Raw genomic sequence first — 14,164 nt, 5'->3', positions numbered from 1 at the left:
TTCTCGTCATCATTCCTATCACTGATTGCACCCCTCGAAACAACAATGATCCCAAACTGCAGTCAGGGATGGCTTCTTTTGCAAAAGAATTGCCTAAAAGTATTCATTTATCTGCAAATCAACCATGAATTTGACCCATGCCATAAATTGTGGGATATGCCTAGAATATGAGTTTTATCCTGCACTGAAGGAGAGAGATACTGAGAGAGTAGATATTTTATTCTTGATTCAGGATTTCCTTTAAGAATATTAAGAAGGTCAGATAGATAAAGTAAGCCAATATAATACATGAACAATTTTTTAAAGATTTTATTTATTTATTTGAGGGAGGGAGAGAGAGCAAGAGCATGAGCAGGGGGAGGAGCAGAAGGAGAGGGAAACGCAAACCGCCCTGCTGAGCAGGGAGCTCAGTGCAATATGGGGCTTGATTCTAAGATTCCAGGACCAGGACCTAAGGGGGGGGGCAGACCCTTAACTGACTGAGCCACCCAGATGCCCCAAGATGAATGATTTTTTTATTAACATGCACAATGTCCTTGATGATTTCCACTACACCCCCCTCCCATTTTTAATGTAATAAGTGGCTGCGTGGTTGGGAAACATCTGTCCTTTCCGCAGATTTGGTGTGGGTTTATGAGTAATGTGCGCATGCTCTCATTGCAGGGGAACCTGGCCTTTTGTGCATACAATGTCCTTGTGTCCCAGGGCCCGTGGGTCCCCCAGGACTGCCAGGGTTGGATGGCATAAAAGGAGTCCCAGGTACAGATATTTTGCACACAAAGGTTTTGGCAAGTACAAAAGGGTCAGCTCACTGGGTGTTGAAAAAAGCTATCAGACATCTGGAGGTCATGATGTGGTTTGCATGAACTTAGAGATTTTCAAAAGCATACTCTGTTAACATAAAGCAAGCTAAAATAACACAAAAACTGGCATTTCCCCCGTTCCATTTTAATTGCTGAATTCTAGCAAACCATGGAGTTCCCCATGAATTATAGACTGGGGTTCCTCCGGGGGTAGGAATTAGGAGGGGTGAGGCAGCTACCCCACACACACACCACCTTTTTCTTCCATAAAGAAATAAGCTCTCTCTCATTTTTTCTTCTTAAAAGACACAACTCTCCTCAGTCTGTTTTTTTAAGGTCCCCACTTTTTGGTAGAGCCAAGGGCAGATGCATGGTTTCATCCTTTAGAAGGATATAAGTGCAATAAATCGGCACACGGATGGGGGGCGACAGCGTGGTGTGGACTCTGGTAAACTGGAAGGCACGTTGGAGGGGCCATCCCGCACCAGCTCCAGCCTATTGTTACTTTTCAACATTTTCGGCCCTGTGTTGATAAATCTTCCAATTTTTCCTGAGAAGAAAGAAATGAGGGTTTTTATCTGAAGTCTTACCTTTTTCAATATTAGCTACTAACTCCATTTTTGAGGGAAGAAACCATCTTAAAGGCCAATATTCTGAGAGCTAAGTAGAGCCCTTGTCATTTCTCCTGCCGACCTCTGTGCCCAACCAGGACCCTCCCCCACACCTGGTTGCTCCAGGCGTCACATCCCTGCTGCCCCACCTCCTCCCCCTTCCTCGGGCACAGAACTGGCCGTAGACAAAACCCTGAGGCAGAGAAAGTCTCATTAGTTGGGTTCCTCTGCCCTTCGTGCCTTCGTGCCACTCTCCTGCTCCTTCATAAATGCCTTAGTTACTCTGTAGTCTCTGCCGCCTGACTCCCTGAGATGGGCCTGAGACGGAAATAGTCCGCGAGGGGCGGACTACTCCTCATGCAGCTCCTATTCAGTGCCTAAGACTCTGGGTAGAATGTCCTATTAAAACATAAACTAAGAAGGAAGGGAAGGAGCTGGGGAGAGAGAGAGAAGGAAAGCAATCATTATTTCCCTAAGTTCCCTCTGAGTGACCTCTAGCCCAAGGGTAGAATGCAAGTGGGCAGCTCACTGATGACCAACTAGCCGTGTTGAATTTTCCTTGGTTTCTCTACATTCGGCATACTACAGGTATAGCTCACAGAAGATATATAAACAGGAAAACCACTTGGATGAATATCAAAAAATATACCCTGACTCAAATCTTGCAAAAAATAAAATCTGAATATACATTTGTTAACACATTGGCTTGAGATCCAGCCAAAAGACCCTCTAAAGGGATCATCTTTACAGAGATATTTAAATACATAGAGGAAGTATAAAATTGTACAGTAAAATGTAATTTGGCAACAGATACCCAAAGCCTCGGGAAAGTTTGTGTCCATTTGGTCTCGCACTTACACTTTTAGGAATTTATTTAAATTACTCGATAACTTTGAAGTACTAAATACCTAGGGATACTTATCACAGCATTGTTGACTAGAGCTAAAGTTGGGGAAAGATCTAAGTTCTAAAACCAGCAGTTAGTTAAATAAATGTTGGTTGACCCACACAATAGGCTACTATGCAACCATTGAAGTGAAGCTATAAATCTGTATTTATTGACATATGATTCCAAAATACCATGCATATGTCCAGTGTGTTATGGATATAAAATTTTATGAGTAACATACATGAAAATTTTAGCAAATATTGTCTTCTGGTGGTAGATTTATGGGTGATTTTTTATTCTCTTCTTGCTGAATCTGTTTTTTACAATGAGCATATGGTACTTTTATGATCAAAACAAATAAATGTTTCTCCTTAAAATTATAAAGACAAGAATTTTAGGAAGGTAAGATTTTTTTTTAATGCCTTTTATTTTTTTTTTACATCATCTCTTATTCCACTTCTGCACTCACATTCACTCCCTGCATTGGGTGTTTTAAGGTAAAATTGTCTTTCTTTCCTCAGAAGAAAACACCCTATTCTCTTCATATACTGCATTACCCTGGCTACTCAGAGTTGGCGTTCAATGAATATTTAATAATTTACTGCTTTACAGGAGGACAAGGGCCATCTGGCATTAAAGGAAGCCCCGGGTCCCCAGGAAGTACGGGTCTTCCAGGATTTCCAGTAAGATTTCATGCTTTGGAAGCTTTAGTGTCAATTTGGGAAACAGCACACTCTGGAAATACAGTTGTGCCACACAAAGGTTATCAGTTTGGTTCCTGGCAAAGAGTGCTTAATATTAGAGCATTTGATCGATACTTGACTAAATGAATGAATGAATGATGTGTGAATGGAATAAGGGAATGAAATAATGAATTTATAATCATTTAAAACGGTATCAGAGATAGTAGGTGGATCTGTTGCTGCCTGGGGCTGAGGTTGGGAACAGAGATTGACTGCAGATGGATTTGAAGGAATTTGGGGCAGTGATGGAAAAGTTTTAACACTGGATTGCAGTGATTGTGCCATAAATTACAAATTTACTAAAAATCATTGAATTGTTTTTGTATATAGATACATCTCATGATATGTAAATTATACCTCAATAAACTTTTAGAAATTAAAATTTTTATTATCACGGTGAATCAGAAAGCTATATAAAGATAAATATATTTAAATCAAATTATCCATAGATGCATGTTAAAATTTACCAATATTCTAACATAATCTAAATTATGGTGACGTTTGTATCGTATTGAATAATATTACTGGGTGTGTTGCATTGAATTGCACTAACTGTATTCTTTTCCAGTTTTGGAAGCAAATAGAGAGAAAAGAAAACCAAAAAGCTTGACATTATACTTGTAGGCCAAAGAAAGTGTCTTTAAAAAAAAAAAACAAAACCCACATTCATTAAAATTGAAAAATTCTGGTTGACATTTTCTTTTTAAGATTGGCAGAAGAACCGCCGTACCCAAATGCAATGCAGCCTTGTTTCTGTACCGCCCTAGGGATTCCCGGGTGCTCCGGGGGATCCAGGACTTACCGGAGAAAAAGGTGGAGCGTCTCCGCCTGAGGGAGAAGCGGGTGCCCCAGGGGACCCCGGGCCCAGAGGGCATCCTGGAAGAAGGGGCCTGGATGGAACTCCTGGAACTCCCGGGGCCAAAGGGTCGCCAGGGCCCAAAGGTGAACTGGTTGGTATCGAGTAACTTTCTTCAAATTACCTTCCCTGCAATTGAAATGCTCTGAAGTGGTGACCTTGGGCAATCTCCATTCAGAAAATGGTTGGCCGCTCAGCACAGTGGGTCCTTCCAACTGCGCACTGAGGTGCCTTGGAAGGAGCAGTAATGACCCCAGCAAATATGTATAGTATTTTGACACAGAGGTGGCACTTGATGGTGCTTTTAGCCCAAATGAAATTCTATGTTGATAATGACCTTGTCTCCTACACAAGTTACAACCCCTCATTTGTATCCGGTGAGTTTATACACGAGTTCAGAAAATGACAAATAATGGAAAGTTTTGGTCAATATTTTGGGGGCAGTGTTCATTCTTTTAAGTGAAAATAAATGCTTAAAGACCAGAATATTTAGGAGTAGCGTCATCAAATAAACAGATCAAATGTTTTGTCATCTAAAATATTTAAGCTTCTGTAGATTCTCTTTTCATGAGATAGGGATAGAATCTCTCACACGTTCACTTGAGAGATTCCTACCAGGAGCAATTTTAAATCGTCGTGGGGTCAGAGGCTGAGCACCTCCCCCCAGTGTATTTGTGAGAAGTTTGCCAGGCATGCTGCCCAGCCTGCTCCAGGAAATACCAGGTTCTTCCAAGATTTCTGAGTGTTATCCAGTCAAGGGGGTCCTGCCTTGAACAGGAAAACTTGGCAAATAAATTTGAAGATTCGTTTACACACCCTTTAGTATCAGAATATAAAGTGTGGCTCACCGAGATACAGATGTGGTATACAGTCTTTTTTTTTAAGATTTATTTATTTATTTGAAAGAGAGAGAGAATGAGAGAGAGAGAGAGAGCACATGAGAGGGGGGAGGGTCAGAGGGAGAAGCAGACTCCCTGCTGAGCAGGGAGCCAGATGCGGGACTCCAGGATCATGACCTGAGCCGAAGGCAGTCACTCAACCAACTGAGCCACCCAGGTGCCCCTGTGGTATACAGTCTTCCCAACATCTTTTTGATGACAAAATACTTTCTGGCTGAGACCAGCTAGCCGGTTCAGTGTTTCTCAGACTCTCCTCTGGCAAAAAGGTTGGCTGTCCCGGAACGGGGGGTGGTGCAGTTATACTTTATAGAGGGACAGAGTCTAGAATTCTCTGGTCTAGTATTAAGACAGTTCACATGATGCTTCCTTCTGCATCTCACTAATTTCCTTATTAGTTCCAGTAAAAGTAAAGTAAAGAAAAAAATTAAGGCGGTGATATGTTGAGTCTTATACCCTGTCATTACAGAAGAAGGGGGAAAAAACAACGCTTAGTCACCCAATGATACTGAACAATGAAAAATCAAGTCAATTTTATTATTTGGGGCCATATTGGGGAGGAAGAGGAACTCGATTATTGTGTCACATTTGACTTGTTTAAAATATACAAGCCATTTCCAAAGTTATAGCCTATGCAATTACAAAAAAATATGTATGGAACACCTGGGTGGCTCAGTCGGTTAAAGCGTCTGCCTTTGGCTCAGGTCATGATCTCAGGGTCCTGGGATCGAGTCCCACATCGGGTTCCTTGCTCATCGGGAAGTCTGCTTCTCCCTCTGCCTGCAGCTCCCCCAGCTTCTGCTCTCTCTCTCTCTCTCTCTCTCTCTCTCTGACAAATAAATAAAATCTTTAAAAAGCCAAAAAGATATTTTATAAGAAAAAAAAGCATACAGTCTATCTGTATCTGTATCTCCTTTGTGATGAAAATAGCCGGTGAGGACCAAAGGTTTGCTGTGCTGGTTTTATTTTAGAAATGCGCTATTCCCCGGGCGCCTGGGTGGCTCAGTTGGTTAAGTGACTGCCTTTGGCTTGGGTCATGATCCTGGAGTTCCGGGATCGAGTCCCACATCGGGCTCCCTGCTCACCAGGGAGTCTGCTTCTCCCTCTGACCCTCTCCCCTCTCATGCTCTCTCTCTATCTCATTCTCCCTCTCAAATAAATAAAATCTTTAAAAAAAAAAAAAAAGAAATGCGCTATTCCCATGAATGCCACTCTAAAGCTATTTGAACTGTTGGCTGATATGAACAAAGTTTTAGGGGCTATTATATGTATAACATCCTGCTGGAGGACACCTCCAGTGGGGCTCAAGAGACTGCAAGTTCCTGAAATGTTGCTGAAATCCAAAGGGCACAAAACAGCAGAAATCAGACCGTGCTCTGATTTTAGTAATAATTCCCTTCAGATGCCAACTGCTTTGTAATTCAAGATTTTCTCATTGGCTGCTTATCTGGTCCTCCTCTTCATGTTAAGATTAACCCACGTAAGGAGATCCTGGACTGAAGCACTATCCAAACATATTCCTATTGTCACAGGCCCTGAGTGGTGAGAAGGGGGATCAGGGTCCTCCAGGGTATCCTGGCAACCCTGGGTCCCCAGGACCTGCAGGACCACCTGGACCATCAAACTATGGACCACAGGGAGAGCCTGGTCCAAAGGGCACCCAAGGAGTTCCTGGAGCCCCTGGACCACCTGGAGAAGCCGGTTGGTTAGTTTTCTTTCCAGTCCTGTTTTCCTATGGAGTGGGTCCATGGTTCCTAGAGCAAGTGAAGCTCCCCCAAAACTAATGAAGGCATAGAAACTTGCTTCTAATAAGTAGAATATGTCAACTCACAGACAGCTGAAATTTCCTGATAGTCTATCTACATTTATTAATTGATATATATGGGATGGGGAGCACCTGGCTGGCTCAGTATGTGGTGTTTGAGACTCTTGATCTTGGGGTCATGAGTTTGAGCCCCCTGTTGGGTGTAGAGATTACTTAAAAAAAAATCTTAAAAAAATATGTGGAAGGAGTGGAAGTCTGTTATGGTAAACAAAGGAGAAGCAGAAATCTATAAAATTGATCTTGAGAAGCCTCTTGTAAGTCTCAAGGGCCCACTAATGTTACTACAAATTTGTTCTTGTTGACCCATAATCCAATGGATGGTTTATAAATAAAACTTCAAAATATCTAAGATAAATGAAGAAAGGTTTTCTGATAAGAGCTCTAAAGTCCCAGTAACTTTTGGGATCCACACGTACTGAACATAGTTGGTGGATTCAGGAGGAAGCCGATCCTCAATGTTTATCTGTGGCAGAGAACATGGCAGAAGATGAGAATTGCCATGTTGCTGACAGTTTTTAACAAATAATGCCACCCTATCATTTTTTACTTCTAACATCACTTTTTAAAGGGTTAGACCCAATAAAATAATGGCCTCTAAATCTTTTTATGGTATCCTTCATTAGTAAAAAATGTGTAAGTTCCTCCCCCCAAGTATTTATATATTTTTAAATTGTTTACATGCATTCCTATCCACACATGTACATAAGGCTTCTTTTATGATTATATATGTATGTATGTGTGTGTGTGTGTGTGTATATATACACACATATATATATATATATGTATATATATACACTGCATCTTACTTTTGAGGCTGCAGTGCTAATCCAAGGATTGGCAAACCATGGCAGCCCATCATCTAAATCCAGCCTACCATATATTTATGTATGACCTACAAGCTAAAAATGTTTTTCCTATTTTTAAATGATTGGGGGGAAAGACCTTTTGAATAATCCTTTATGGCACATGAAAATGACATGAAGTTCAAGTTTCAGTGTCCATAAATACGTTCTGCTGGCCCACAGTCACACTCATTCATTTACATATTGTTTCCAGTGGTTCCCATGCTACAATAGCAGCATTGAGTAGTGGCACAACCATCTGGACTACAAAGCCCAGATTATTTACTATCTGGCCCTTTACAGAAGAAGTCCTTCTAATCCATCTTCAAATCTTCTTCTGTTCTTTCTACGTGCGAATTTCTGGCAAAGGACTCCATTGTCGTAAAATATATTATCAAGTTTTTCCCATCACACTACTGTAAACTTATTTTTTTTCTATAAATATATGGATAATACAAATCACTAACATGTTTTTAATGTTGGCCCCCATAGCCACATTGTCTCAAATATTATGGGCTGGGTAGGCTTTATCTCCCCAATGATACATGAAGAACTTAATCAGAGGTTAAGATATGTGCCCAAGCCACACTTCATGTTTTGTTCAGCATACTGTACTTCCTTCCCATGCAAACTAGTGGCCCAATAAAGAAATATCCTATTAAATAAATATTCGCCAATGTTTAAGATGAATTCCATATTATCGATTTTTTTTAGAACAGCCTCTTTTTCAATAGACCAGGATTGAGGTGGGCTATTAATTAAAACAAAGCTGGGGCAATAGTAAATGCTTATAAATATTCAACTGAATAAGGAAGTTTCAGTGGGTTAGTCATCTTTACACCAGTTTTGAAGCCTATGAAGCAGAGACGATTTTTTTTCTATTTCTGGGGATATGTTTATAAACCCCTTATATCACATTTGTTCCCTCCGAACCAAAAAAAAGCTTCAATATGCACACCAATCTTATGATCACAAACTTTCTTAAGGTCCTAGGGGAGAATTCGTTATTTCGACACCAGTCCCAGGGCCCCCAGGACCTCCAGGGCCCCCTGGCCGTGCTGGCCCCCAAGGTCCACCTGGTGAGTATCCCCTCTGCCAAGTCTGGTGCATGGCATCAAATGGCAGCCTGACTATCCTCAAAAAATATTGTCCCTATGTAAGGAAAAACTAGATTTGGCACCAAAAGAAGCCAGAGGCCAGAGTTCTGTTAGATAACAAGGCCACACGCAGGGGACTTGTCATTTTTCTTTGGGATTATCCAAATTATTCCCATTGGTGCCTCTGATTCCAAAAAAGAAAAAAGAATCAATATCATTGCTTAAAAGGAGTTCAAGAGCAGAACAATCTCCATGGATTTTTGGTGGGGGAGTAAGCGATGTTTGCCAGTAGTTAATCAAGCCAGTGCTTGCAGCTTCTTCATTTGAAAATGTAACTTCTTTGCCAATATGATCTAAAACTTAACTTTGCATGCATGATGGGAGACTTATGTAGCTCAAGATATCTAGAATATTTCTTTTGTAGGAATTAAATTCTATACTAAACATTATCTGTAGCTCCTAAGGATTAGTCCATTGCATAAGAATGCAGAGGGAGGAAGAGTATACAGTTGGGGTTATGTTAAAATTATCTCCTAATTTCCAAAAAGGCCTAGGATGATACAGAAACTTAGATTTTTGTTTCAAGACAAGATGAAGGGAAGTTTCTTATGTGGATGTGTGTGTGTTTTCAGGTGTCCCTGGATCCACAGGAAAATGTGTTGATCCAGGTCTTCCTGGGCCTGCTGGCGAACCAGGAATTCCAGGAATCGGCTTCCCTGGGCCCCCTGGACCTAAGGGTAAATGTACAAATTTTAAAACATAAATTTTGTTGTGGATATTTAGAAAATATAAATACATGTCATGAATAACATAGAAAAGATCCATAATGTGATATTTAAAATAATGTTTTCCACCCATCTTAAATGGGAAAAAAAAAATCTTACAATGATGTTAGGCAAAAAGGCAGAATTCACATATATTTATGCATGTCATCTCAATTACATTTTTTAAAATACATAGAAAAAGTTGAAAGAAAATTCACCAAAATAGTAGTAGTGATTCTTTTTGAGTGTGGAGTTATGAGGAATTTTTTCTTTACTTCTTAATAAACGTCTGCACTTTTTACACTTACGCGTTTTTTTCACTTTATACATTTCTTTTATAATTAAAAAAGAACTACTAAATCACCAATAATTGGTTTTCCTATACATCCCCCTGTAAATTACAGAAGTTACTTTCCTTTGGGAACAAATGCTGTTTCCCATTGAAGGGAAATCACCCCAAAGAAATCCTGAGATGCTGAGAACTCAAACCATAACCTAACAAATACATCAGAGTCTTGTCCAGGATGACATACTAGTCATTTCGGTCCCTGGGCTGTTGCATAGATTTTCAGATTTTATAATCCTTTTATGTTTGTTTCAATATTATTTAAAGTGCCTGTCAAACTATAATCCACTTTTTGGTACTTGATCTCCTAGATTAATATGTCATCAGTGCTTAGCATGCATTAGTCCTACACAATTATGGGAATATTGATCTCAGTTTATGAATATTTGAAATGGAAAATGTAATAGCTTCAAGAATGTCTCTGACTCCCATTTCTTGGATGTCTTCCCAATGATCTCTGAAGTCATGCAGCCTGGCCCATATTTTTGCCTACTCCGTCTTGGACCCTGCATTAAGAAATTGTATCCTGGGCGCCTGGGTGGCTCGGTTGGTTGGGCGACTGCCTTCGGCTCAGGTCATGATCCTGGAGTCCCGGGATCGAGCCCCACATCGGGCTCCCTGCTCGGCGGGGAGTTTGCTTCTCCCTCTGACCCTCTTCCCTCTCGTGCTATCTCTCATTCTCTCTCTCTCTCAAATAAATAAATAAAATCTTTAAAAAAAAAAGAAATTGTATCCTTGTTTGTAACCCTATGGATTCACCCTCTGAAAGGAGACTGTAATTATGGGGACCAGAAGTAGCCTAAGAAATCCTTGAAAGTTCAGACTCAAAATTTCCCAGTTGAACCTATAATAATCCCATAAACTATGATGAATTAAAAACTGGTTGGGGAGCCTGGGTGGCTTAGTCATTAGGTGACTGCCTTCAGCTCAGGTCATGATCCCAGGGTCCTGGGATCAAGACCAGCATCAGGCTCCCTGCTCAGTGGGAAGCCTGCTTCTCCCTCTCTCACTCCCCCTGCTTGTGTTCCCTCTTTCACTGTGTCTCTCTCTGTCAAATAAATAAATAAAATCTTTTAAAAACTGGTCAAATTAGAGGCACAAAAGAACTCTCTGAACGCAGCCCTGCTTCACCAGGGTTTCCTCTTGCAAACCACGGAACAGAACAAATGATATGTGTGACTCCTTTCTCAATTCTATTATAAATATATGAGAAAGAAAGTAATCCATTATGTTCAATGGCACTAGAAAGTAATTCTCTTGAGAAAGGTTACCTAGGGCACCAGATATGCTTTATATCTTTTTTTTTTAAGATTTTATTTATTTATTTGACAGAAAGAGACACAGCAAGAGAGGGAACCCAAGCAGGGGGAGCGGGAGAGGGAGAAACAGGCTTCCCAAGGAGCAGGGAGCCCGATGTGGGGCTTGACCCCAGGACCCTGGGATCATGACCTGAGCCGAAGGCAGATGCTCAACGACTGAGCCACACAGGCGCCCCTGGATATGCTTTATATCTTCGTCTGGGTCATGCTTCGATAGGTTTCTGGACATGAAAATATTCATTTGGCTGTATATTTTGTGTAAAATACACTCCAAAAGAAAAAGTCGGCCAAATGGTCAACTGGGATCAGTGGAATTGCTCCATCAAAATTGTAGCCATGCTAAACAACAAAAAGGACAAAGTCATTTTTTCAACTGAGGCTCTGATTTGGAATGGGATTTTTTTTTTTTTTTTTTGCTAATGTAGCAGTTGGCTTTTTCATCATTCAGACTTTCATAAAAACATCTCTAGCAACTTGCCTCATAAAAACATAGATAAAGGGGAGGGGGGTGGGGGGATGGGTGAGCCTGGTGATGGGTATTAAAGAGGGCACGTTCTGCGTGGAGCACTGGGTGTTATGCACAAACAATGAATCATGGAACACTACATCAAGAACTAATGATGTAATGTATGGTGATTAACATAACAATAAAAAATTAAAAAAAATAGACAAAATAACAGAGATACTGCTCTAAATCTTTTACTAAGCATACTCCTGCAACTTGTATTATGTTTCCTCTGTAGGAGAGCAAGGTTTTCCAGGAGCAAAAGGAGCACCGGGTTGTCCAGGAGAAATGGGGAAGCCCGGGTCACCTGGAGAACCGGGTCTCCCAGGAGCCAAGGTCTTCAAGAATTAAAACTCAGATGGATGTGTGGGGACGACGGGGGGTAATCACAATCATCCAGTTAGGATCCTCTGGGTATAGGACTTATCTATATATTGGTAGATGATGAAGATATTAAATACTTTTTAACGATTCTCTGAACCATCCCTCCCTTTGAGAAAGGAAAAGTGATGTTAGGAGACAGTTTTGCCTCCCCATTTCCTCCCTAATCTTTAGGAACATTCAGAGTATTTAAAATGGAAGGGCTCTAAAAAAGTGTGGATCACTATGAGAAAAGCTGTCACAAGTAGAAACATCTAGACTGTTTACAATTTCAGTCTTCTGCAAAAGTGGCGGTTACAGAGCCTCAAGAATGGTCAAGCATAATTTTATAGAAACTCAGCAATTAGAGTTGAAAAGGAAAGAATGGTGGTAACTGTGCAAGAAGGATTATTTTCAAGTCAATAGCCCTAAAGACCAGTCAATAGCCAAGAAAGAGTTGGAAGTGTTACATAGTGAAACTAATACAATTTCTGTGCCACAGGGAGAACCAGGAGTAGCCATGCCTGGAGAACCAGGAACACCAGGTTTTCCAGGAGAAAGAGGCGCTTCTGGGGAAAATGGAGAAATTGGACTCCCTGGACCTCCAGGTCTCCCTGGGATTCCAGGAACTGGAGGGCTTGATGGACCCCAAGGTATAATAGCAAGTGTGATTACTTTTCTCCATAGTGAACTCTGCGAAAATGCAGCAAGTTGAAGGCGCTCTGGGACGAAGAATTCTTCTCAGACTTCTAGTTTGACAAATAACAATCTGTGGGGTCTAATTATTTTTCCATTCAACATTGCTGCCCTCCCTTTGTTTTTTTCTTCTCTTCCTCCTTCCTTCCTTCCGTCCTTTATAATGAGTGTCCTTTATAAAAGTGTCCTTATAAAAGTGCCCTATATATTTAATACCAGTGGTATTAAATATAGGTTCAATTTAGGGGGGAAAGTTACAGGAGAAGGATTGTGATAGCAGTACTAGGACCTTGGGTTTTGGCACCTGAATATATTGCTGGCCTCTATTTTGCAGGGGATCCAGGGAAGCCTGGACCACCTGGAGAAAAAGGACCCCCAGGAAGGTGCACGGAGGGTCCCAGGGGGGCCCAAGGACTTCCAGGATTAAATGGGTTGGAAGGACAACAAGGTAAGAGGAAGACCTTGAAAACCAGTCATTACGTGGACAGGTGACGTGAGACTCCTGCTCTGTGCCTTGCTGCTTAACATGGGAACCGTCCAACAACAAGACCTGACCGCTGTTCAACGGCAAATGTTATTTTAGCAGTCTAAACCTTGTCATGGGTTTGTTGCAGTGAGTAGCACCTAGAGAGTGAGAGACCTGAAATTAACACAGCAAAATTGGTTTGTCTCGTATGCAAGACAATGTGAACACTGAAGATACATATAAACTTATATTTGCACGTATATTTATATACATATAAACACTCAGAGAAAGTTTTATCTTTACCTCCATAAGTATATCAAGTGGTAAATAGATATGTACTTAATTGCTTCCCAAGCAACATAAAATAAGGGTGTGAAATAACTCTAAATGCTGCAGGCTAGGTGGCCCAGATTATGAGAAACTTACTCTATTTTGCTGGCTCTTCTCATTCAGATCTGTGAACGGAGAAAAATCCTTTAGAACTCAGCTAATGCCTATGGGCTATCACATTGCTTTTATGTTCACAAACCAATTTCTGGCCAAGACATTAATGGTTGTAGTCGTGCTATTATTACTTCCAGAAGTATCTGGTGGCTCGCCTCCACCTGTGGTTGTGTGATGTATTCTGCAGGTGAAAGACTGAGCTACAGTCGTAAAGCGCAGTCCCAGGATGTGTCTGCAGGACTAGAGAATAGATCTAAATTCTACACTTTTATTACTGCATAAATCACTGAAACAGAATGTTAAAGCTAGAAGGGATCTTAGAAATTGTACAGAAGGGGATGTCAATCAATCAATCAGATAAATGTGTGGTTTGTCCATAATCACACAGCTACATATTTATAGCCATAAAAAATATATTTCTGGAGTTGGTGGGGAGGCAGTTGTGTGTTCGTTCATTCATTCGTTCATTCATTTATTCATATATAGGCAGAAGAGGTGAAACAGGGCCAAAGGGAGACCCAGGTATTCCAGGCTTGGATAGGTCAGGCTTTCCTGGAGAACCTGGACCACCAGGGATGCCAGGTCATCGAGGTGAAATGGGGCCACCTGGTCAAAAAGGATATCCAGGAAATCCAGGATTTTTTGGACTACCAGGTATTCTTTTCTTCTTCCATCTTCTTCCACATTTTCTTTTAAGGTGGC

General features: G+C 41.0%; 1 protein-coding gene across 1 annotated transcript in view; it reads left to right on the top strand.

Annotated features, from left to right (window-relative positions):
* Positions 1-14,164, top strand: part of COL4A3 (collagen type IV alpha 3 chain) — a 124,041-nt gene that overhangs the window by 86,036 nt on the left and 23,841 nt on the right. Inside the window, exons 23-32 of the mRNA XM_028105227.2 lie at positions 664-759; positions 2,916-2,986; positions 3,814-3,996; positions 6,331-6,499; positions 8,452-8,544; positions 9,195-9,299; positions 11,735-11,832; positions 12,359-12,509; positions 12,887-13,000; positions 13,949-14,116. Coding sequence (XP_027961028.1) covers positions 664-759; positions 2,916-2,986; positions 3,814-3,996; positions 6,331-6,499; positions 8,452-8,544; positions 9,195-9,299; positions 11,735-11,832; positions 12,359-12,509; positions 12,887-13,000; positions 13,949-14,116 — 1,248 coding nt within the window. The remainder of the gene's footprint in view (positions 1-663; positions 760-2,915; positions 2,987-3,813; positions 3,997-6,330; positions 6,500-8,451; positions 8,545-9,194; positions 9,300-11,734; positions 11,833-12,358; positions 12,510-12,886; positions 13,001-13,948; positions 14,117-14,164) is intronic.

The sequence above is a fragment of the Eumetopias jubatus genome, unplaced genomic scaffold (genome assembly GCF_037043125.1).
Source record: "Eumetopias jubatus isolate StellerSeaLion01/CBP00866 unplaced genomic scaffold, mEumJub1_p1.0 scaffold_3, whole genome shotgun sequence".
NCBI classification, from domain to species: Eukaryota; Metazoa; Chordata; class Mammalia; order Carnivora; family Otariidae; genus Eumetopias; species Eumetopias jubatus.
Note: the sequence above shows the minus strand (reverse complement) of the source record. Positions and strands in the feature narration are given on the sequence as shown.